This window comes from Botryllus schlosseri, chromosome 15 (genome assembly GCF_051294905.1).
Source record: "Botryllus schlosseri isolate E-star chromosome 15, Bs_hap1, whole genome shotgun sequence".
NCBI lineage: Eukaryota > Metazoa > Chordata > Ascidiacea > Stolidobranchia > Styelidae > Botryllus > Botryllus schlosseri.
This window is the reverse complement of record NC_137250.1, coordinates 23,615,990-23,638,357: the sequence shown is the minus strand read 5'-3', so window position 1 is coordinate 23,638,357 and position 22,368 is coordinate 23,615,990. Positions and strand designations below refer to the sequence as shown.

At 38.7% G+C, this 22,368-nt stretch overlaps 1 protein-coding gene and 1 long non-coding RNA gene across 3 annotated transcripts in view; one reads left to right on the top strand and one right to left on the bottom strand.

Annotated features, from left to right (window-relative positions):
• LOC145457801 (unconventional myosin-Va-like) overlaps positions 1-21,571 on the top strand; it is a 37,364-nt gene extending 15,793 nt beyond the window's left edge. Inside the window, exons 15-41 of one of the 2 annotated variants that reach the window (XM_080336093.1) lie at positions 5-83; positions 3,450-3,614; positions 4,340-4,437; positions 4,551-4,664; positions 5,264-5,402; positions 5,788-5,945; positions 6,790-6,979; positions 7,934-8,050; positions 8,135-8,224; positions 8,284-8,508; positions 9,295-9,388; positions 9,910-10,037; positions 10,169-10,306; positions 10,804-10,998; positions 11,713-11,826; positions 12,463-12,603; positions 13,328-13,446; positions 14,263-14,341; positions 14,738-14,897; positions 15,197-15,391; positions 15,452-15,606; positions 16,279-16,368; positions 16,428-16,578; positions 17,009-17,142; positions 18,251-18,408; positions 19,214-19,388; positions 19,525-21,571. In XM_080336093.1, coding sequence (XP_080192219.1) covers positions 5-83; positions 3,450-3,614; positions 4,340-4,437; positions 4,551-4,664; positions 5,264-5,402; positions 5,788-5,945; positions 6,790-6,979; positions 7,934-8,050; positions 8,135-8,224; positions 8,284-8,508; positions 9,295-9,388; positions 9,910-10,037; positions 10,169-10,306; positions 10,804-10,998; positions 11,713-11,826; positions 12,463-12,603; positions 13,328-13,446; positions 14,263-14,341; positions 14,738-14,897; positions 15,197-15,391; positions 15,452-15,606; positions 16,279-16,368; positions 16,428-16,578; positions 17,009-17,142; positions 18,251-18,408; positions 19,214-19,388; positions 19,525-19,773 — 3,850 coding nt within the window. In that variant the 3' untranslated portion in view covers positions 19,774-21,571. Of the gene's footprint in view, positions 1-4; positions 93-3,449; positions 3,615-4,339; positions 4,438-4,550; positions 4,665-5,263; positions 5,403-5,787; positions 5,946-6,789; positions 6,980-7,933; positions 8,051-8,134; positions 8,225-8,283; positions 8,509-9,294; positions 9,389-9,909; positions 10,038-10,168; positions 10,307-10,803; positions 10,999-11,712; positions 11,827-12,462; positions 12,604-13,327; positions 13,447-14,262; positions 14,342-14,737; positions 14,898-15,196; positions 15,392-15,451; positions 15,607-16,278; positions 16,369-16,427; positions 16,579-17,008; positions 17,143-18,250; positions 18,409-19,213; positions 19,389-19,524 lie in introns of both variants that reach the window. The other variant, XM_080336092.1, reaches the window with a different exon arrangement.
• LOC145457853 (uncharacterized) lies at positions 21,003-22,364 on the bottom strand. Its single transcript, XR_013920983.1, has 2 exons — positions 21,631-22,364; positions 21,003-21,541 (listed from the first exon to the last, which is right to left on the bottom strand). It is a non-coding gene; the product is annotated as an uncharacterized LOC145457853 (long non-coding RNA).
• Between the last annotated feature and the right edge of the window lie 4 nt (positions 22,365-22,368).

Below are 22,368 nucleotides of genomic sequence, written 5' to 3'. Positions count from 1 at the left end.
TAAGGTACGAGGTTGAAGGCTTCCTGGACAAGAACCGCGACACTGTGCATGAGGAACAACTCAACATTCTCAAAGCAAGCCAGGTCAGATATGTACATTTTGCATGAATAACGGTACATAGCTAGTTACGTTACATAACAAATTGAACTGTTTGCTCTCATACATCTTTTACAAACCATCACAGTGTGACTCGGTAACTAGTAACCGCAAGCGATATATTTATACTATCAAACTACCATCAACAGATTAACTGCACACACTAGGGCTGTGCACAATGATTCGAGCTGTGAGTTGTGAGTGATGATATTTTCGTGTACCCAAATAACACGCTCCTGGTCACTAAGAGCTAATTTATCAACGGGAATTATGGTTTCGATACGATTTTCCACTGATAGCCTCGAAATTAGAATTGGCTTTTACCCAACCCTACACATCTCATTGTTATATCCTTCAATTATAGTGATGAAAATTCTGATGTTCCCTGCATCTGATACATTATTGCATGAAATTTTAGCCGTTACGTTAGCATGGTGAATCAAATATCGCCGTTGCCCTTGTAAGTTACTTGATTTGGTTTATTGCAATTTGATTGCTGATTTTGTGAATTTTACTCGTTACAAATACCATGTCGTTAGTGTGCTGCAGACTTGGACAACTAGATAGTGGTATGATTTGGCTTAATAGAACCAAATGCAGGTATTCTAATTCTAATCTAATTTTTGGTTTAGCTGAAAATGCCACAGGAGAACGGCATAGCGCCAAACGAGCCTAGCTTGCTTACAAAAACGAATTCTGATTTGATATGGATTGAACCTGATTCATTTCCAAGTTTTCGCAAACTCATTCATTCTAATTGTAACCTAGTTGAAAAAAAAGTATAGCTATAATTCTATTATCAGATCTAATTTTGAAAAAAGTGTGCAGCTATAATTTTAATTCTAGTTCAAGTTGGAAAAAATAGGCGGCTCTGATTTTAATTGTAATCGAATTTGTAAAAGCCGAAAATTTTCTAGCTGTTGAAATTTGTGTGCTGGAGTAATATGGTTTGCACAATATGTGTTCTGTGTTGTCTCGTGAGCATAATTAATGAATTGATTATAATCGGTGTTTCTTTTTCTGCCTATTCGTTGGAAATTGGACCGGAGCAGAAGGTAAAGTTAATTTGATGCACGATTTTTGCACAGTTGCCTGTTCTGCCGCCGCTTGTGGATTCTTTGTTGTTAATATTTTACCGCAAAGGCTTTAAAATTTTGGTTGACATATTGAATGTGCTGCAGTGGACTTATTATATTGTGTGCTTGCTAACGGGTTTCATGGATGCGTCTTCCACTATTATATTTCTGTGGTTCAAACATGGTCCGATTACGTGACGAATTGGAAATTTAGGCAAAGATTTTTGACTTTTTTTTGTCATCCATCAATCCATGCACGTTTGAGACATATTGTCACATATTGGAGCACTATACTGTGAATGCATGAGCATTTAATGCCTGCTGTCACCTTTTCTCTATCGCTTCAAGGTGTTAAAATTGCTTGATACCTTTCACACTACATATTTCATATCTTCTACAGCATTACTCTTTTCATAGATGTTTTTAATCAAAATATGCTCGAGATTTCTTCGATATCTATATTGATATTGCTTTGTGTTCCGTTAATCTGTGATTTGTTTTCGGTAGGTTTCTTATTTTTGATGCATATGTGTGCTTGGCACTAGGGCTGGGCAAATTGATTCGAGTATTCGAATCTGAATCTGATGATTTGAGTCACGTAATGAAATATGATATTTTGAATAGTGAAATTATATGCTCCTTGCCTCTAAGAGTTAATTTATCTATGAAAATAATAGCTTCGATACTATTTTATACTGTGGAAGCCTTGAGATCTCGATTGGTCGAAATATGTAGGCTAGTACAAAGCGACTCGATTTACTGGAAATGGTATATCTGTGAAGTCGTGATCAACCTTCAGCCAGGGTTGTAACCAAGTCGTAAGGTTCCGTGTCACAAGTCAATCTCACTTAGACAGTTTTGACTCGAGTCAAGTCGAGTCGTTTTTTAATTCACCACCGAGTCAAGTCCGAGTCCAAGTCAGCTGGAAGAGGGTCGAGTCCTAGTCATAGTGTTTTGACTCGAGTCCGATTCCTAAGTCATTTTGCTCACTGTTCAGTTTTCAGTTCAATCCGGTTCAACCCACTTTTTTCAACTCTTCTCGAGTGATATGGAATCGCTTGCATTCATAATATCGTAATTTTCCTCAATTTTAAGTTTCTCGCCCTATTTTCCAAGTATCAGGACTGGATAGACGAAATACCAATACCAATAGTATTTGTCTTCTAATCCCTAGAAACTTGAAATCTTTACTAAGTTTTTGCTATTCTTGTTGGTTGACTAAATAGAAACTTGATTCGCACGGTATTGACTGTCAATTCAGCTTTACTGGTTTCGGAAAATGTTCCCACAGTTTAACAAAAGCTTCATGATATTGACTTTTGAGGCTAGCTCGAATTACAAATTACATGTCACAATCATTCTGCCTGGTCGATTTTTGATGCAACAATTTGATCGGACACGGTGTAAACTTGATGTTATTACTCAAACTATCGGATTGTCGATGTTGATATTCTTTCAGTTTTAGTCGCGTCGTTATCATTTCCCTTTTAGGCACGACTCTTTATTTGAGCTCAGTTCAAGTTTTGTGTTTTGCAAGGCTTTTGAAATCTTTATTGACACCAAATTGAATCTCTTTTCGCCCTCCGCATAACTCTTTCAAGTACTTCTGATATCTTTGATATGGGAGAATTGTAACACATCTTCTAATGGTTTGCATGCCACGTTTGAACTTACCTAACAAATTAACCTTCCAATTTGAATGCGACTTGTTGATGGAAAAATATCGACAGTTTTTTCTAGTCTGCGAATGATTGAAAGCTTAGAATTGCAGTTATGCCCCCATATAAAAAATTGAATTTCCAAAAATTGTCTTGATATGTGGCGACAAATATCAAATAAATAATTTCTATCATAATTTTAGGTTCGTGCACCCTGTAGTGGCTGTGCAATTTCACCGAACGAGCCAAAAATTGCTAATCTCGATAACCGCTTATACTGGAAAGCCAGTTTTAAATGATGCAGTTAAGCAACATGTTTTTATCTCACTTGAACCATAAAACATTGTCGTAAATATGAACAGAAAAAAGTTACAGTTACAGATCGACATTTTGACACTGAGTACTTCTGTGACCATTTCATTTTGTACTTCGGCTTGATGTAGTTATCACACATCTTGGAAATATCTACTTCTACTTGTAATTCAGTGTAGTTTTACGGCGTTCCTTCTACCTCAGTAGCAACAGTGATTACTTTGACAAGCTATGGACATTTTTTATACTTCTAGTGATAGAGTGTGAACTTTTGCTGCGGTTTCTAAATCTACAATTTCCCGTACAGTATGAGCTGGTGAGTGAGTTATTCATCGATAAAGCGGAAGGCTCCAAGGAAGTGAAAGCCGGTGTCGGAAGGCAAGGCGTTCGGATGGTGAAGCAGACTTCTCTCGGAGGGGCAAACAAAGGCAAAAAGTCGAGTAAAGAAATGCGGAAGACTGTCGGAAATCAGGTGATGTCACTTTCATGCATAACAATTTGTAAGAAACTCTTGGAGGCACAGTCTATAATTGAATAGTATATTCCTATTGAAATAAGCCCAGGTATTTTCAACTGACACTCGTCAGGGGTAATCGTCTGCAATCAGTGACAATTGGAAAGGACATTGTCTATCAACAATCGTATCACCAAATCTGGTGTTACTGGCATGAAAATTCAAGTAATTGAGGCGTACAGATGGCTTAAGCCGGGGGTTCTAAAACTTTTTCGATCACGGACCCTTTCCCAGTATTCTGAGTGACATCAAGCTGTACTCTATTTAGACTCCTCCATGCCTATAATGAGATAACTAATAACTAGACAAAGGGAGTCACATTCACAATCCCAATTACAATCCCACCCCTAAGGCGTGGACCGTAGTTTAAGAACCTCTAGCATAAGCCCAATGTACTATTTTTTGATCTTTTTGTTGGCACATACTATTTTGATAAAATGTCGACTCAGAGGTACATAGTGTACAAGGTACATCTTTTCGCCTTGATTACTTCAATATTCACGGCGGTGATGTATTGATGGCATTTGGCGACACGATTATTGATAAACAATGTTCTTTTTAATTCTCCACTAGTTGCTGACGATTACGAGTGTCAGCCGAAAATATTCGGGTTTATTTCAATATCAATATATTAGTCAATTGCATGCATGGGAATAAAACGGTTCTATATTTTCCGATTTCAGTTTCAAACCTCTCTGGTGAAACTGATGACGACTCTCAACGCTACGACACCGCACTACGTCCGCTGTATCAAACCAAATGATTTTAAACAGTCCTTCACGTGAGTTTTCTAAGCAAAGACTTTTTGATAGCTCGGATGTCTGTGAGAAGCATCATTTCTAACATATCTCGAAATAGGGTCTTATCCTAATGAAGACGATTCAATTTGATCAGGTTTGAACCCAAGCGTGCCGTGCAGCAATTGAGAGCTTGCGGTGTGCTTGAAACGATCAGGATTAGCGCGGCCGGGTTTCCTTCCAGGTGGACATACGGGGAATTTTACGATCGGTGAGTGTGGGATGAACTTATAATTTATCCAAAGATAACACTTTGATAGAGGATGACAAACTTATACTAAAAGCAGGGATCCGTTCAAGCCGAACTTGTACAAACTACTGGCTTTTCAAGATGCGCTACTAGAAAACTAGAACTAGTTACTATTCAAAACTTGAGCTAGAACTAGAACCACTCGCTTTTCAGAATCCGTAACTAGAACTAGAACTAGTTACTATTTAAAACTCGTAGCTAGAACTAGAACCACTCGCTTTTCAGAATCCGTAACTAGAACTAGAACTAGTTACAGATTCAAAACTCGTAGCTAGAACTAGAAGTACTGGCTTTTCAGAATCCATAACTAGAACTACTCAAAAAAAAACAATACCTAGTTGACAGCCTAGATTTGTAGTTTGTACAAGTCTGATCCAAGAAGATAGTTGTCTAATTAGATTAATTAGTGCAAAATGCCGGTAATTGTAATCTAATTTTTGGTTTTCCTGAAAATGCTGCAGGAGATGAATCGAACTGCAGGAAATTATCTCGTTAGCCGTCCCTGCATCTGAGTCTTGAAGTTGTTGTTGTCGTCAAGTAACTAACATTTCCGATTCCAGATATCGAGTGCTGATGAGCTCGAAGGAAATCGTCAAAGGCAAGCCGCGTAACACTTGCGAAAATGTCCTGGCCAGATTGATATCGGACAGAGACAAATATCAACCCGGCAAGACAAAGATTTTCTTTAGAGCCGGTCAGGTCGGTTTCAGCGTGCTTCTTTTGATCCAAGTTTAAATATGGAATTGCTTACACCGGTTGGAGCAAATTATTTCACTTCAATTTAATTCATTTCATTAGTGAAGCTCTGTGATGTGAGTAATTCGATTTTGTGCCTTCTATGCGACCGCGAAGAATATAATAATGCCAGCTCTGCATCAGTGTCGAAACTATTATTGACATTGATGAATTAATTCGTAGTGGCATGGAGCATATAGCTTCAATACTGCATGTTTAGTATGCTGCGATACGACCGAGCAAAGCTCCAAGACTTCTACAGTGGAAAACAGTATCGAAACTATAACCTAGTCTCACTGTTTACGAATAAAACACAGTTTAACATGCGGCAATGTTCTCTTGTGTGTAGGTTGCCTACCTTGAAAAACTGCGTGCCGACAAGCTCCGAGCGTGTGCCGTGATGGTGCAGAAACACATTCGCGGCTGGCTGGTAAAGAAACAGTATCAGAAAAAGAAGAGAGCCGCGATCATCATTCAACGCTATTCGAGAGGAATGAAAGCGAGACGGTACCGTTTCGTTCTGCCTCAAATAATTCTTCCTTTATGATAGTTGTCTTTAGAAACGGGGATTTTTTTTGCTCTATGCTGTTGTGTTTATGTCAACACATTTTGTCATTCGCCGTCTCTCCTGGCTAGGGCTGGACAATGAACATTTCAATCTAATCAGCAGCTGCTATTGTGTTTCAATACAAAAATTGGTTCTGATTGGTAGCTCCCTGTAAAATTGAATAGTACATTCATATTGAAATTGTCCGAGGTCATCGTCAGCGACTAGTAGAGAGTTCAAAAGAACTGTCAGTATGCGTAACTCTCATTTACGTGTTCTAGGATAAGAAGGGTGTTTCAATGAAAGCGTACGCGTGGCCTGCAGATGCCGTTCACACTCTCATTTGTGCGCCTTGGAGTCGGCTACGTTAGGCCTAAGCGATCTCTCTTCTTCGATTATTCGATATTCCGGTGACGTCATACTTTGTAATGCGATTGTTGATATACAGCGTTCTTTCCAATTCTCTACTGGTTGCTGACGATTACCCCTGACCACTGTCGGCCAAAAGTATTCGGATTTATTTCAATACAAACATATTATTTAATTGTATATTGAAGTTCTATGCCTCCAAGAAGCTCTTGAAAAAGCCTATTCCAAATCATTTAGGCTCTTTCCTGTCTTTTCATTTTATCGCAATCTTGTGGTATTTTGAGCTGATGAAAATACTTGAAAAGGAATGAACGAATGAATGAATACTTTGCCTGTCTCTAGGTCTCATATATTAACCAGCCTTGATTCTCAAACTCCCGAGTTATTTCAAATATAATGAATAGGATGATGTCCATCGGGATTCTACTTTTTCAGGCTTGCGACATTTTTGCGTCGCACAAAGGCCGCAGTCCAGATCCAACGTTACTGGCGCGGTTACGTCGCCAAGAGCCGGTATCAGAAAATTCGCAGCGCTGTCATCTGCATACAGTCGTTCACTCGCGGCATGCTGTCGAGGCACCGCTACAGGATTATTTTGCGGCAGGCGAAAGCCACAATCATACAGGTACACGGCTGGATGGCTGGAAAATTTTCAGCTTCCCGAATTAGATTGGAATTATAATGTGGCTATAGTTTCTTCCGGAATCCGACTAGAATTAGAGTTGATAGCCACAGATTTTTTCAAATTAGATTTTGATGAGAATCATAACTAGACCGTTTTTTCCAAATTACATTTAACTTAGAATGATAGCTACAGTTTTTTTCCAAATTAGCTTGGAATTGGAATTATAAGTACACATTGTTTTTCAAATTAGATTAGAATGATAGCTCACAGTTTTTCAAATTAGATTAGAATTAGAATGACAACTACAGATTTTTTCCAAAATTAGATTAAAATTAAAACGATACCTATACAGTTTTTTCCTTCAAATTACATTAGAATTAGAACTATAGCTACACAATTAAGATTAGAACTATAGCTGCACATTCTTTTTCCAAATTAGATTAGAATTGGAAATATAACCGTACAGTTCAATTAGAGTGACAACCACACAGTTCACTACAAAGATTAGTTTAGAATTAGATTACTGCCATTAGATTATTGATAACGCCGAAATTTGAAATACATGGAATCTAGCTTAAACGCATTTCAAGAAACTTGACATCATTGATTTGAACAGCTTGACAGTCGTTGCTATGCTTTAGCGTGAAATGAACTAGAAAGGCTGTATCTGAACACCTGTAAGCTATAAGAAATAGATGAATACAGTATTCCCAGTCTAACTGATTATAGTTCTCTGACCTCATACTGTGACGTCACGAAAGTTGATAATATTTTTGTATCTCGCATGGCTGAAACCGATATCGTCGGCGAAACGATAATAATCGATTGGGCTCTAGTCATATTTATCCAAATTGAAATTACAACCTTACAAAATAGCAGATTTACTATTTCTGATATCACAAACAAGTCTTCGGGATAGGCTTGCGTAGATTTTAATGATCTTCATTCGTTCAGGCTCATGTTCGAGGATGGCTGGCCCGCGTACAGCACAGACGCAAGCTCCGCGCAATCGTGTACCTGCAGTCTTGCGTCAGACGTATGTATGCTAAGAGGGAGTTGAAGGCTCTCAAGGTAAGCTCGTATTTAGCGCCCTGGCCAAATTGAGGAGCTGACTTTGGAATAGATAACATATGTTTCATTTTTGTAACGGTTTAGATCGAAGCTCGATCCATCGGTCATATCAAGAAGTTAAACCAAGGCATGGAAAACAAAATCATGGAATTGCAACGGAAATTGGATGTTGCCGTGAGTTGTTTTCACATTATTTCACAAAACTTTACTACAGCGCAAGTTTCCCTTTTCAGAATAAAGAAACGCAGGGCTTGGTGAAGAAAGCAGTCGAAGCCGACAACCTTCGAGCCAGAGTACGCGACATGGAATCTCGAGAAGCGGAGGCCGAGAAAGCGAGTGCTCTGGCGACGAGTCTGCAAGAGGAAGTCTTGCGACTCCGTAAATCACTCGAAGACTCCCAGGCAGAAACGAAGATCGTGAGGGATGAGCTGGAGAACGAGAAAAAACATAAGAATGAGGTGAGAGGAAAATCATTGATTCGTCAGGAATGAATTCATCATGCATTAGGTTGAGCTTCAGTTGGGAAGAATATTTGGTTAGGTGACTGACGGGTTCGACTTAAATAGTGCTTGTAGGACTACATAGATCGCAGTATAACATATTTAGCTGCAAGACTTTTCGTATGCGCCTTATAAGAGTTAATGACACAATAACAAATTTATAAACTGCTATTCAAATGAAAGCAGGTTTGACAAAGAATAATGAACAATGTCATTTTTATAAAAAAACGCTGTACCAGTAGCGACATGCTGTTTTTTGTACTGGTAACTTGATGATATTGTAAGGTTACTCAAAAATCGCTGGTGGGGCAGCTCCAACCTATAGAGGCATTGCTATATGAGAAAAAAGTTTTAGATTTATTAATAAAAATGAATACAAGATTTTTTCTATGTTTACTGGTTACCCCATGAAGTTGTTGGGTAGTCTGAAAAACGATGCAGAACACATTGGCTCAATTCCAACCCGTAGAAGCGAAGTTATTGGAGTAGAAAATTTTGAATTTAGAAAATGTAGTATCCATGATGGCAAATTCTTTGATTATTAATTATATATCTACCCGCCGTAAATACTGTGATTTGAAATTTCAAATTTTGAACATCAATAACTTGATCATAGTGATTCCTGGCAGACCACATTGTTCGATGAATTAACCGATTGAAGACTTGTATGCTGTAACTTGATGATAGGAATCTAACTGTACCACTTCTGTACATAATGTAAATAAAATTTATTGTGTCCTACAGGCTGTGTCTGCGTTAAATGAAGAAAAAAGCGACTTGGAGGAGCAATTGGAAGGATTGCTTCGAGAAATGGAAGAATTTCGAGTCGAGTCAAAAAGTAAGAATCATGTCATTCATCTATTTCAGGGGTTCTTAATTATTCTCAATCTTGTTAGGACCTAGTCCAGGATCATATTTTGGACTGCACAACCTGGTGTAAATTCCGATTAGCATAACCGCAAAATTTGGGCAACTGATAAATGTAAAAATTTAGTCATCAAAATGCTACTGGGATGACTGAAAAAAGGTCCATCACCTTTTCCTAACCCTTGTCACGGTCTGATTACAGCATTACACGATGGAGTACAATTATTAGTGTTAGCATCCTCCGTGTAGCTATTGTAACTGAAAATGGGACATAATAAGGACAGATGTTATAATGTTATATATATATATAATGTAGTTTGTTTTAGAGTTGTAGTTTCAACATTGGTCATTCATGCACCCTTTAGAACTAGTTCCAAGAGGTCCACGGCCGTAAGCTTCAGCGTGATCTGTTTGCATTCCTTGCTCCTGTTTGTGATAGGCGTGTTAAAACAAGATTGGCTCTTTCAACAATGGGGACTCAAATTGTAACAGGAAACATGGACGAGGCGGTGGCTTCTGCGAAATCGTCTTTAGAGGAAGAACTTGAAAAGGAACGTTCCTCCCATCAAAGCAGGATCAAGGAATACAATCGCTTGGAACAGCGGTACGACAATCTCAAGGTGTGTTGTGTCCCCTAATTCTTTTCGACCACTGTATTAGCCATCTCCAGTGATGGTGACCTGCACCAACTAATCCATTCAATATCAAATATTTGTGTGACACATCAGCTCTCATACTTTCCTTGATTCAGGACGAGCTGGAATTGACGAGAAGCCAAGCTGTCGCCATAGAAACGACCTCTGCCGTCTCATCCGCTGCCCCCTCGCCTCCTGAATCAGCGTACAGCTCCATCAACCCCAACGCTGTCGAAGGCTTGGAAAATATGAAGGTATGCTTTGCTTTGTTTAGACTTGTACTAATTGTCTATCTAGTTGGTTGAAGGTCAACTAACTACTGGTTTTGTAAGTAGTTCTAGTTCTAGTTGCGACTCTTGAAAAGTGAGCAGTTCTAGTTCTAGTTGCTTAGTTCGCAAAGCGAATAGTTCTAGTTGAAGATTTTAAACAGTTCCTAAGGCGTATTCCTCGATCGGAACGCGGTGTTTTCCAACCAACATTTCAAATGAATTTCAAATTTAATTTCGATTGAAAGATGCTTTGCATGCTGCAAAATGACCCATCGAAGTTTCAAGGCTTCAAGGCTTTCAAGACAAATCAGCTGTTACTCTAATCATTGCGCCCAGACCTATCATCACTCATCAGTCGGTTACATTATACAGTCGTATATTGGCCTATAAATATGAATAGATGGCGTATAAAGTATAATGTATAAAGTGGATATGTATAGCACATGTATATGTGTGTGACGTTGAATTTTCTTTTCCTGCAGAACGACATGAACGGCGTGAATCTGCTGGCGAAGATGCAGAAGAAAGTGAAGGAGCTGGAGGACCAGAAGAAAGAATTGCAGGAGCGTGTCATTGAGAAGATGCAGGAGAAAGCGGACGAAGACATCGCCAGGAAGGAAGCCGCGGACAGCGACGCGGAACATGATAGAGCTCTCTCTTATATTGAATCGTATCAGGTTGGTGTTTTGCCTCGGCAATTATTTGTCTGTCATCGAATCAGTTTGTTTTTTGGACTGAACGCAATGCTAAGAGTGGTTTACTGAGTGTATTTGCTAATATTGTCACGTTGCCTAAAAACGCTGCACATCAAATTTGATTGGAAAATGCGTATTTGTGTTTTGACTCGAGACATTCTATAATTATTACTTGATTCAATTCTCGCGTACGAGGATCAATACTTAAAAAATAAGCGCCCAAACCTAATTTTATCTGTATCAATAAACGTGTTAAGCGTGAGAAAAATGAATATATTTTGAATGTGAGGCATTCCATATCACCCCAAGAGTTTCACAGAAGTGTGTTGAACGTGACTTGAACTCGATAATGACTCCGACTCTACCATTTGCGCCCCGACTGGACTCGGTGGTGAATTGAAAATGACTCGACTTTACTCGAGTCGAAACAATAAAAGTAAAATTGACTTGTGACTCGGAACCTCTAGACTTGGTTGCAACCCTGAGTGAAAACATCTTGAATTTCGAAAGTAACCTCTAAAACTATGCGAAGCCTCGACCAAATCTACTTTTACATACTTGGTTGCGTGTCAGATCTTCCCTTTTCTGTGACATTTTGTAGTTTTAATCTGTCTTTGAAATTGCTACTTGAAGTTGCAAATGACTAGAAATTTCTGTCGTTGCTGACTGAGTGCTTAGACCACCTGATCTTCCCAGATCGAGGAGCTGACCAAAGAGAAGGAAACGCTGAAACAAGACCTGGGAAATCTGCGACAATCCATCGTCGACTCCGCCGAGTCTTCTACGAGTAAAGACAGTCCCGCGTTTAAGGTATATCTGATCTTCAAAATTCTTGCCGATTGATAATCGCTAGGGCTGAGCTCAACACAGACTTTGACGGCCAGAGAATTCAATTTCCAAGTTTTTGCCAATTCAGTAATTCTAATTCTAATCTAATTTGAAAACAACTGTAGCTATCATTCTAATTCGAGTCGAAGTTTGAAAATGTGCTGTGTAACTATAAATCTAATTCTAATAAAATTTGTAAAAGCCTGTATCTATGATTCTAGTAATCTAATTTGGAAAAAGCTGCAGCTATCATTCTAATTCTGGTCTAATTTGGAAAATGCTGTAGCTATAATTCTAATTTGAGTCTAATTCGGAAAAAGTTGCAGCTATCATTTTAATTCTGGTCTAATTTGGAAAATGCTGTAGCTATAATTCTAATTTGAGTCTAATTTGGAAAAAGCTGCAGCTGTCATTCTAATTCTGGTCTAATTTGGAAAATGCTGTAGCTATCATTCTAATTTGAGTCTAATTTGGAAAAGCTGAAAATTTTTTAGTCTCCAACTTTGTCCACTGACGATTACCCCTGCCGAAAATAGTTGGTTTTATTTCAATGTGAAAGTATCACTCAATTGTATTCTGAAATTCTTCACTTCAATTTACGTTTTCTTTGCACCACAGGAGATGTACAGCCAGATGCTGGCCATGCAAGACGAGCTGGAGGTGAGGAGGAACCAGGTGATCGAGCTCAAAGGCAACAATTCCACCTTGAAGGAAACTCTGGTCAAGTATCGGAAAGCTTCCAAGAGCAGTTCGCCAAAGGTTTGTGGACATGTCGATTGTAAATCACATGCAGACGTGGTTACAGTGGTCAACCTTGGTACTGCAGTATAAGTGGGAGTGATGATGTAAGTTTATCAATAAAACGGCGGTTTGCAATACATGCCGGAAGTGACATATCTGATCTACTTTGAGTGGAATTTGATGATGAAGGTGTGACAGGTAATTGAGTTGCATCAAAAATGGAAAAAAAAACCGTGAATTAGGAGCAACGTCGTAAATAAATGATTCTAGTCGAGCAGGGAGAGATGATTTTACATGAAATTACATGTTCCTTTCCAATAAGAGCCAATTAATCAACGATAATGATAGTAGTCGGTACTATTTTCAATCGTAGAAAGCTGTAAACCTCGATTGGTCGTGTCGTAGCATACAGATCATGTAGTACAAAGCTCATGACGTTAGTTGAAACGACATATATGTGAAGTCGTGATCAATCCACAGCATTGTCACACAGTATAGGTATTGTCGAAAAAATACAAAATTATCTTAATTGTGATTTAGAGCCGGCATTATATTCTTTGTGGTCACGTAAAAGGTACATATTTGAATTTTTCATATCGCTCATACTGTTGTGATGGTATAATGAGTGATACTCGAATAGGCCTAATTGACTCAATTCATTAGTAACCACGTCTGAGCGTATGGCTGTTGTGTTGATGTTGGTAGCATATTTCTCAATAAAAATGCAAGATGCTTCCTTTAGGGTACCATGACGACGGCAGATTTGCTGGGTAGTCGAAACAGGATGGAGGATATCAACGTGGAAGAGCTGGAGAAAAGCGATTTGAAGGCGGTTTTGGTGAAGGTCTACGATCACAACAGGTGAGTTTCAAGAGGGTGAGATTGCTCGCGTGTCAAGCTTAATACGCGAGACTAGGTGTTGTTTGAAAATAACTTTTTCAAACCTTGCTGGGTACTCCATGCAGATCTGTACAAACTATCAATTTGACGTTCGACTAATGACTGGTTCTTGAGTAGTTCAGTTCTAGCTGTGCATTTTTAAAATCATGTCCTTGTAGAACAACACACGTCATCGATTGATTCGAATCTGTCTTATGTCGTGAGATGTTCTTGTAGCCATTTCAAGCTCAGAGTCATCGTGACCAACAGTGGCGCAGCCAGAGGGAGGGATTTTGGGGTCGAAACCCCTCCCTGATTCAAATTCGAAAACCCTAAATCCCGATTCCACCTCCAATAATCATCAACTCATTTGCAATTCAGTTATTCTTATCATCAGTTTTTAGTTAGTTGCGGAGTTTTAGGGACCGGTGGTTCTAGTTCTAGCTCTAGTTGCAAGTTTTGAAAAAAGAATAGTTCTATTTCAACTGTACAGTAGTTTGTGCAAGACTGACCCCATGAAATTTTTGCCAAAAAATCGCTGCGCATCAAATATGGCTCAATGACAACCCGTATAATTGTAGTTATTAAGTAGGAAAGTTGAAATTTTTGTATTTTGCACTGAATTCAAAATGATGCAGGCAGGCAAACCGAAGTTTGAAAGGCCTGGCTTTTGAATCGTATGGCACCAGAAATGATTTTTTTATCTCCAATTTATATTCTGTTGTCAAAAATTAGGGAAATACAGAAAATTTATTTACTCCTGCTCTAAGTTTCTAACGCGGCGTTGTTATCTCGCAGAATGCTCGAGGCCGAATTGGATGTGGAAAAGAAGAATCACGAAGCCGAATTGGCAGAACTGCAATCCAACAAGTACATGGTGAGTCGCAAAAACAGACAATTGTTTTCATTGCGTTTTTAACAGTGGTTCTCAACCGTGGTCTGTGTGAACTTTGCTGGCGGTCTGCCAAATAGATCACAGGCTTATATCTCAGTTGTAAAATGCTACAAGTTGAACGCTTTTCCGTTAATAGAGTAATGAAATGTGAAATTTTGAATGTATTCGGTATTTTGGAATGCATTTTCTGCATTTGAACAGCTTCTAGGAGGTTAGCAACTCCAACATACTATTGAATACTATATTGATATTGAAATAAACCTGAATATTTTCGGCTGGTAATCGTCAGCAACTAGTAGATAACGGGAAAGGACATCGCATATCACCATTCGTATCACCTATGAGAATATGGCTCTCGAATCTATCCACATATTTCAGAACGGAAGCATGACAATTCACGACGACATCCAAATGGAGCTGACGCGCTTGTCTTCGGAAAATCTCGAGTTGGAAGCTCAGGTGGAGAGTCTGGAGAAGCAAAACAAAAAGCTGAAACGACAGCTGAAGCTGTACAGCAAAAAACTCAACCACATGGAAAGTAAGAATGTCTTGCTGTCACATTGTAAATTTCCGTTCTATTCTGCTAGTAAGTTGAACGGAGTTGAATATTGTTGAACAAAAGTAAAAGTAGTGTAAGGTAGTATGGCAAATGGTACAGGTGCTCAAGTAGAACTAGAAGTTCGGTCGGAAATTCCTACTCACGAATAGAGCTGGGCAAAATTGAGTCATGACGTCACAACAGTATAAACGATGTTGGAAGTTAAAATATGCACCTTTTATGCGACCACAAAGAATATATTGCCATCACATTAAAGATGTAACGTTCCGTACTTCCAGCGGAGCTCGGAGTCCCGGGCATAAAAGCTTCCGAGAGCGCGATGAGTCTAGGCGCTCCGAGCATCCAAGTGAACGGAGAAGATGCTCAGTCTGTGACTGGTCATCCTGCGGTGAAACACAAGGATTCTGGGATTTCCGGGATGCTGAAATACGGGAAAGGCGACGATGTCAAGGCCACCAAGGAACTGATTCTAGGTGAGATCATTCTCTGCGTTGCAACGCTCAATTTCAAAAGATCAACTTGATCCTGTCCAGGTCTTGAACCGCGCGGCGTCGCGGCAAGCCTGCTGCCAGGGCTGCCGGCCCACCTTCTGTTCATGCTGCTGAGATACGCAGACCATCGCAACAACGATTCCATGATCAAGAACCTGCTGGCCCACATTATCAACAGCATCAAGAAAGTGGAAAAGGTTGGTTGGGCTGCTAGGAAATTTTTTGCTTTCAAAATTAGATTACGATTAGAGTTATAACTACACAGTTTTTCCGAATTTGACTAGAATTATAATTTTACCAACAGTTTTTTTTCAAATTAAATTAGAATTAGCATGATAGCTATAAAGTTTTTTCTAATTAGATTAGGATTAGAATGATAGCTACACACTTTTTCCTAATTAGATTAGAATTACAATGATAGCTACACAGTTTCTCCTGATAAGATTAGAATTACAATGATAGCTACACAGTTTCTTCTAATTAGATTAAAATTACAATGATAGCTACAGTTTTTCCCAATTAGATTAGAATTACAATGATAGCTACACAGTTTTTCCAAATAAGAACAGAATTAGAATGATAACTATAGTTTTTTCTAAATTAGATTAGAATTACAATTATTGTTACACACTATTTTTTTCAAATTTAGATTAGAATTAGAATGATAGATAGTATTCTAGTTAGATTACAATTAGAAAGAATGCATTCCCAAAAACTTGGAAATTGAATTAAATTACGAATTCGAGTTTCTATCAAATCAGAGAAATTAGATTACCGCAATTTTTTTCTAATTAACACAATTAGACAACTATAATTATCTAGTTGTTCGAGTCTGCTGCTCACTAACCACTATTTTATCTCTATTTCAGGAGCACGAAGGAGATTTTGAGTACATTTCGTTCTGGTTGGCAAACACTTGCAGGTTGCTAAACAACATGAAACAGTACAGCGGCGACGAGGTGTGTTTTTATCGCATGCTTGCAGCCGCAGTGGAAATGATGCTTTTCTTATTTTCTAGCAATTCATGCAAGACAACACTGGAACGCAGAAAGAGCACTGTCTCAGAAATTTTGACCTGGCGGAATACAGACAGGTTTTCAGCGACATGGCCGTGTCGCTGTATCAGAAACTGGTGCTGCTAATCATGCATGAGATAAAACCGATGATAGGTGAGGATGCCAACAGTTGTTCAATAGATTTGTATTGTATAAACTGGACAATTTTGACACTCGTCAGCTGAAAATGTTTGGGTTTATTTCAATATGAATATATTATTCAATTGTGTATTGAAGTTATGTACCAGAGTCTTAAAATCCTCATAATTCGTTTTGTAAAGCTAGTGGCCTTTTTAGCTTGTGGGGCCGGCAAAAATTTTGAAACAAATCTGAGATGAAACAATTAAACACATTTGATACAAAAAATTTCATGTATTTTATATAAAAATTATAATGTATTTTTGATAAAAAAGAGTTCAAAATATTTGTCATAAAAGAATTTAATGCATATGAGATGAAAAAATTAGTATCTTTGAAATGAAAAAAATTAATTAATTGGAGCGAAATAGTTTTAATATAATTGAGATTTCCGATTGTTTATCAGTTCCTGCCATGCTGGAGCACGACACCATTCAAGGCCTGTCGTCTTCCGTGAAGCCATCGGGAATGAGGGGTCGAAGTTCAAGTCGCAGCGCCGAGTCCGGGGAACAGTACACCGTGGAAACGATCATCAAACAGGTTTGTTACCTTCGTTGGTCGTCAGCGGAACTGGAACTAGTCGCTTTTCAAAACTCGTAACTAAGTCAAGAACCACTCATTTCAAAACTTGCAGCTAGTAAACCAATGATGAACTAGAAATGCTAATTTTTCCAAACTGGCAACGAGAATTTCTCACTTTTCGAAACTTGCTACTAGAACTAGAACTTTTCAAAAGTCGCTGCTAAAATTGGAACATCTAATTTTCAAAACTCGCAACCATAACCACTCACCTTTTAAAATCCACAACTAGAACTAGTTTTCAAAACCAGCAACCAGAACTAGTTACTTTTCAAAACTCGCAACCAGGGTTGTAACCAAGTCACAAGGCTCCGAGTCACAAGTCAATCTCACTTATATAGTTTTGACTCGAGTCAAGTCGAGTCATTGTCAATTCACCACCGAGTCGAGTCCAAGCCAGCGAGCTGAGGGTCGAGTTACCATGACTCGAGTCCAAGTCATTGTGTTGACTGCTCTGTTTCCAGTTAAAGTCTTGTGCAACCTACTTTTTAAGACTGTTCAGGTGTTATCGAACGATTAGCGTTTATAATTTACTGATTTTTCTCACTTTTATCAGTTTCTGGTCACATTTTCAAGTACCGCTACAAATAGACGAAATACCTACAATGTGGTAACTTTACTATTCTTCGAAATTACAATGAAATGTCGGTCTTGGCAGCCTGAGTCTCGAGTCATATGACTTGGTTCGGAATGACCCGAGTCCAAGTTGAGTCATCTCGTAGATTGACTCGAGTAGAGTCATCAGAAAATCGCGACTCGAGTCGAGTCATGACCCGAGTCTTTACAACTCTGCTCGCAACTAGAACTAGAACTAATCAACTCTGCAAAGCTCACCACTAAAATTGGAACAACTCAATTTTCAACACTCGCAGCCAGAACCACTCGCCTTTCAACATCCACAACTAGAACTAGAACTACTCATTTTTCAAAACCAGCAACTAGAACTCGAACTAGCAACCAGAACAGGGCACTTCTCAAGATTTGCAACTAGAATTTGAACTCGAAGTAATCTAAAAAACAGTAGTAACTTATAACTAGCGTTTACAAGTCCGACCTCTTTGACCAACAGCTGTCCCAGTACCACATCGTCATGAACCAGCACCGCATGGACCTGCAGCTAATCCAGCAAATCTTCAAGCAAGTCATGTACAGCATCACGGCGCACACCATCAACAACCAGCTGCTCAGGAAGGAACTCTGCAACTGGTCCAAGGCCATGCAGATCAGGTATGCCTGGGGGTCATATGCTGGGTTGCGAAGACTCTAGTCAATTTCTTCTACTTCTACTGAAAATGACTCGGGTCGATTGTGTATTGACTCAGCGTGTAGCTCGAGTCATTGCGCATGATTAGATAATTTTCAGCTTTTACAACTTAGATTAGAAGTAGCTATGGAAGAAGTAACTACAGTTTTTTCACAGAATTGATTACAATTAGAATGGTCGAATTCACAAAAACTTGGCAATGGAATTCAATTCTGCATCAGGGGATTTTCAGCCTTTCCAAATTAGATTAGAAGTAGAATGTTAGGTACTGTTTTTTTTCCGAATTTGATTACAGTTAGAATTGAAACTACAGATTTTCCGAAATTAGATTGCAATTAGAATTTTGGCTACATTGTTTTTCTAAGTTAAATTCAATTTCTAATTGAAGATATAGTTTTTCCTAATTTGATTAGTATTAGAATTACAGCTATTCAGTTTTTTTTCAACTTAGATTCGAATTAGAATAATAGATACAGTTTTTCCAAATTTATTACAATCAGAAAACTTGTAAATTGAACGTACGTATCAAATCAGAGTTCATTGTCATTCTAATGAGAATAGCAAATGTATGTACAGCGAGCTAAGCTCGTTTTGCACGATACAATTCTCCTGTAGCGTTTTCAGGAATAGGCCTACCCGGAAATTAGATTGGAATTGAAATGTGAGCATGGAATCATTTCACAAATTAGACTAGAATCATATTACCGGCATTTCGCACTGGACATCTCGAATTATCTAGATGACCAGCTGTGCATTTTTTTCTCTCAGATTCAACGCGTCCCAGCTGGAGGAGTGGATTCGCAAAAGCGGTCTCGGCGACGCGGGCCTGAAAGAGATGCTGGACCCCCTGGTCCAGTCCTCCCAACTGCTGCAGGTGAAGAAACAGTCGGAGGATGACGCCAAAGAGATCTGCGATATGTGCACGCAGCTCACGCCCGTTCAGGTTAGCCCTACCTCTGTCTGTTCTTTTTTCGAAATCTCTACTACTCTGCCGATTACCCCTGACGAGTGTCAGCCGAAAATGCTTGCGTTTATTTCAATATCAATATATTATTCTATTGCAAATTTTGTTTTCACAGATCGTGAAACTTCTCAACATGATAACCCCGACGAACGATTACGAAGAGCGGGTCCCCGTCAAGTTCATCAAAATGGTGCAGAGCAAACTGAAACAACAGCGTCCAGACGCGTACAGCGGGAAACAGCCGCTTCTCATGGACAACGGACATATGTTTGCGATCAGTTTTCCTTACGTGCCGTCGACGCTGTCTTTCGACAGGATTGCGATACCTGATAGTTTAAATTTGAGTTATTTAAAATTGATCTGACAGCGCGGCATGAGATTCCATGCAATCGGCTGAGTTCACAGCATGTAGGGTTGTTCAAAAATAACTTATTTCTTCAAATTTTGCAGGCTGTTCGCTACAAAATTGTCTGGTTGGCTAAAAACGTGTCGCAGCAAATTTGGCTCGATTGTAACGTGCAGAAGTTATTGGAGTGCAAAGTTTTGGGTTTTAAAAGAATAGTATTTACGGTGGTAGATTCGTTGATTATTATCAATCTTGAAACTACCTACCGTAAATACTATGATTCAAAATCCAAAATTTGGAATTGAGTCAAATTTTGTATGTAGCGTTTTTTTTAGACTACTTATCAACTTCATGGGGTTTACAGTAAAATTTGAAATCTTGCAAATTTAAAATTTTTGAACTCCGATAGTTTCGCTTCCACAGGTTGAAATTGAGGCAAATTCGGTGTGCAGGGTCTCTTTGCCAACATGATAATTTTATCAAATACCCAGTAAAATATTTGAAGAAATTATTTTTGAACTTCCATAGTGTATATAAGTCGACATATTTCATATAGAATATTGAATATATCTAATCTCGCCTGGGTGATGCATTGAAATTTGATCTTCGAATTCTTCAAAATTGTGGCGGCATGCAGTAGCCAGCCGAGTCGAGTTGGTGCAAAACGTTGAAGTTAACACCAAAAATTTAAAACCAAGCCCTGATTTAAACCAAAAATCCTGTACATACCTAAGACCTACTGTTATATTAGATCTGCTCCGTATTGTATAATGTGACTATACTGCTGTAGTCTTGACAGATATTTGTTGCAATTCAGATTTGTCAAATCATAGCTGCAAATCGATGCTGCTCTCCGCGCTAAGCTGCAAAGAGGAAAATAGATTGTTTCCATGCGTTTTTGTTTCCTTTCAGTGCTGTGAATGTAAACTTTGTGGCGGGTGTCGTAAATATTTTGAAAGATATTTGTTTGACTTGTGCAATATACGCGGTCCTGGTGTTCTGTCGGAATGAAACTGTGTGTGCTTTTCATTCATGTTCCCACTGATACTCGATTCTCTGTATAGAAGGTGCTAGGCTCGCACGCATTGTGATGTATCGTTAGTCTCTGTGATTGGACAGTAGGGTTGTTCAAAATTAACTTTTGTCTTCAAATTTTACTGGATCATCAATAAATTCGATAAAATTTTCAAATAACTTCGCTTCTACAGGACAGAATTACGCAAAATTTGGTTGGCAGCATTTTTAAAATTCGAATTAACGATTTCATGGGGTCGCCAGTGAAATTTGAAAAAAATTCATTGTTTAACGCATTTAAATCAACAATTCTATCGAATGGCCATTGAAATTTGGAGAAAAGAAATTTGAGCGATCGTGTTGGTCGGAAGGTTTTTCGAAAGAGCAAGCTTTCAGATTTAGGATTTTGCACTGATTTGAAATTGCACTTTACGCCCATGGTACTATGAAAATGTATAGGTCGACATGTTTCAAATAGTTGAATGAATGAATGCCCGCACAAAATCAATATTGTATTTGCCTAACTAATACATATATTCTGATTTCAGCTACTGTTTAGGATGTGAAAGATATTCAGTACGATTATACTTATTTATATCATGGAAGTAGATTTAATATACAGCCTTTAACGGTAAGATTTTTAATCGGACGCTTTCTTCATGTTATTGCTCGGTAGCAAATAGCGCTCTTGTATTCTTGTGTTGCATTTTCGTGGGATGGCGTACTCCTGGCGTGCTGTGATTCCGCTTCTGCAGTGTCCTCGCAAGTACGACTGTAATAAACGTGCTCTTGAAGTTGTTAATGAGTTTTGGTTTCCGCGCGTGTCTTGTAATCAAACGCTATACCTTTCTTGGGACTTACTGAGTGGCAGTGTCATTTTCGGCAGGGAATCGAATTGTTGATACTTGGATAGAGTCAGTTGACAACTAGAAAATTGTCAGGTTCTCTAATTTAGATTAGAATTAGAACTATAGCTTCACAGTTTCTTTACAAATTAGACAAGAATTCGAGTTACTGAATTCGCAAAAACTTGTAAATGAAGTTCGATTCTGGGTTACCAAGAAATACAACAAAGTTGAGTTCATATCAAATCATTGTTCAATCTCGTAAGCACAAGAATGGCAAATGTCTGTACTGTACGGCAAGCTTGGCTCGTTTCGCACCATACGGTTCTTCTGTAGCATTTTCAGGAAAACCGGAAAGTAGGTTTGAATTGTTATGAGAACATAGAAACATTTCGCAGTTTAGGTTGAACAGCGCATTGGTATCGAAATGAACCCGAATACTATCGGCCGACACTCGCCAATAGTAACCGTCACCAACTAACTACTAGAGAATTGGAAAGAACATTTCATATCAACAATCGTATCACAAAATATCACGTCACCGGCATGGAATTTCGAATAATTGAGACGAAGAGATCGCTCAAGTTCAATGCACTATTTTTAGATGGTACACGAACTCCTTATTCTGTAGGCGCGAACTAGCTTTTCGTATTTTGATAAAAGTCGACTCCAAGGCACACAAATGACAGTGTGAACGGCCACTCGCGACGACACGAAATCCGTCGTCTGGATAATTTTTCGCACAAGCAGAATT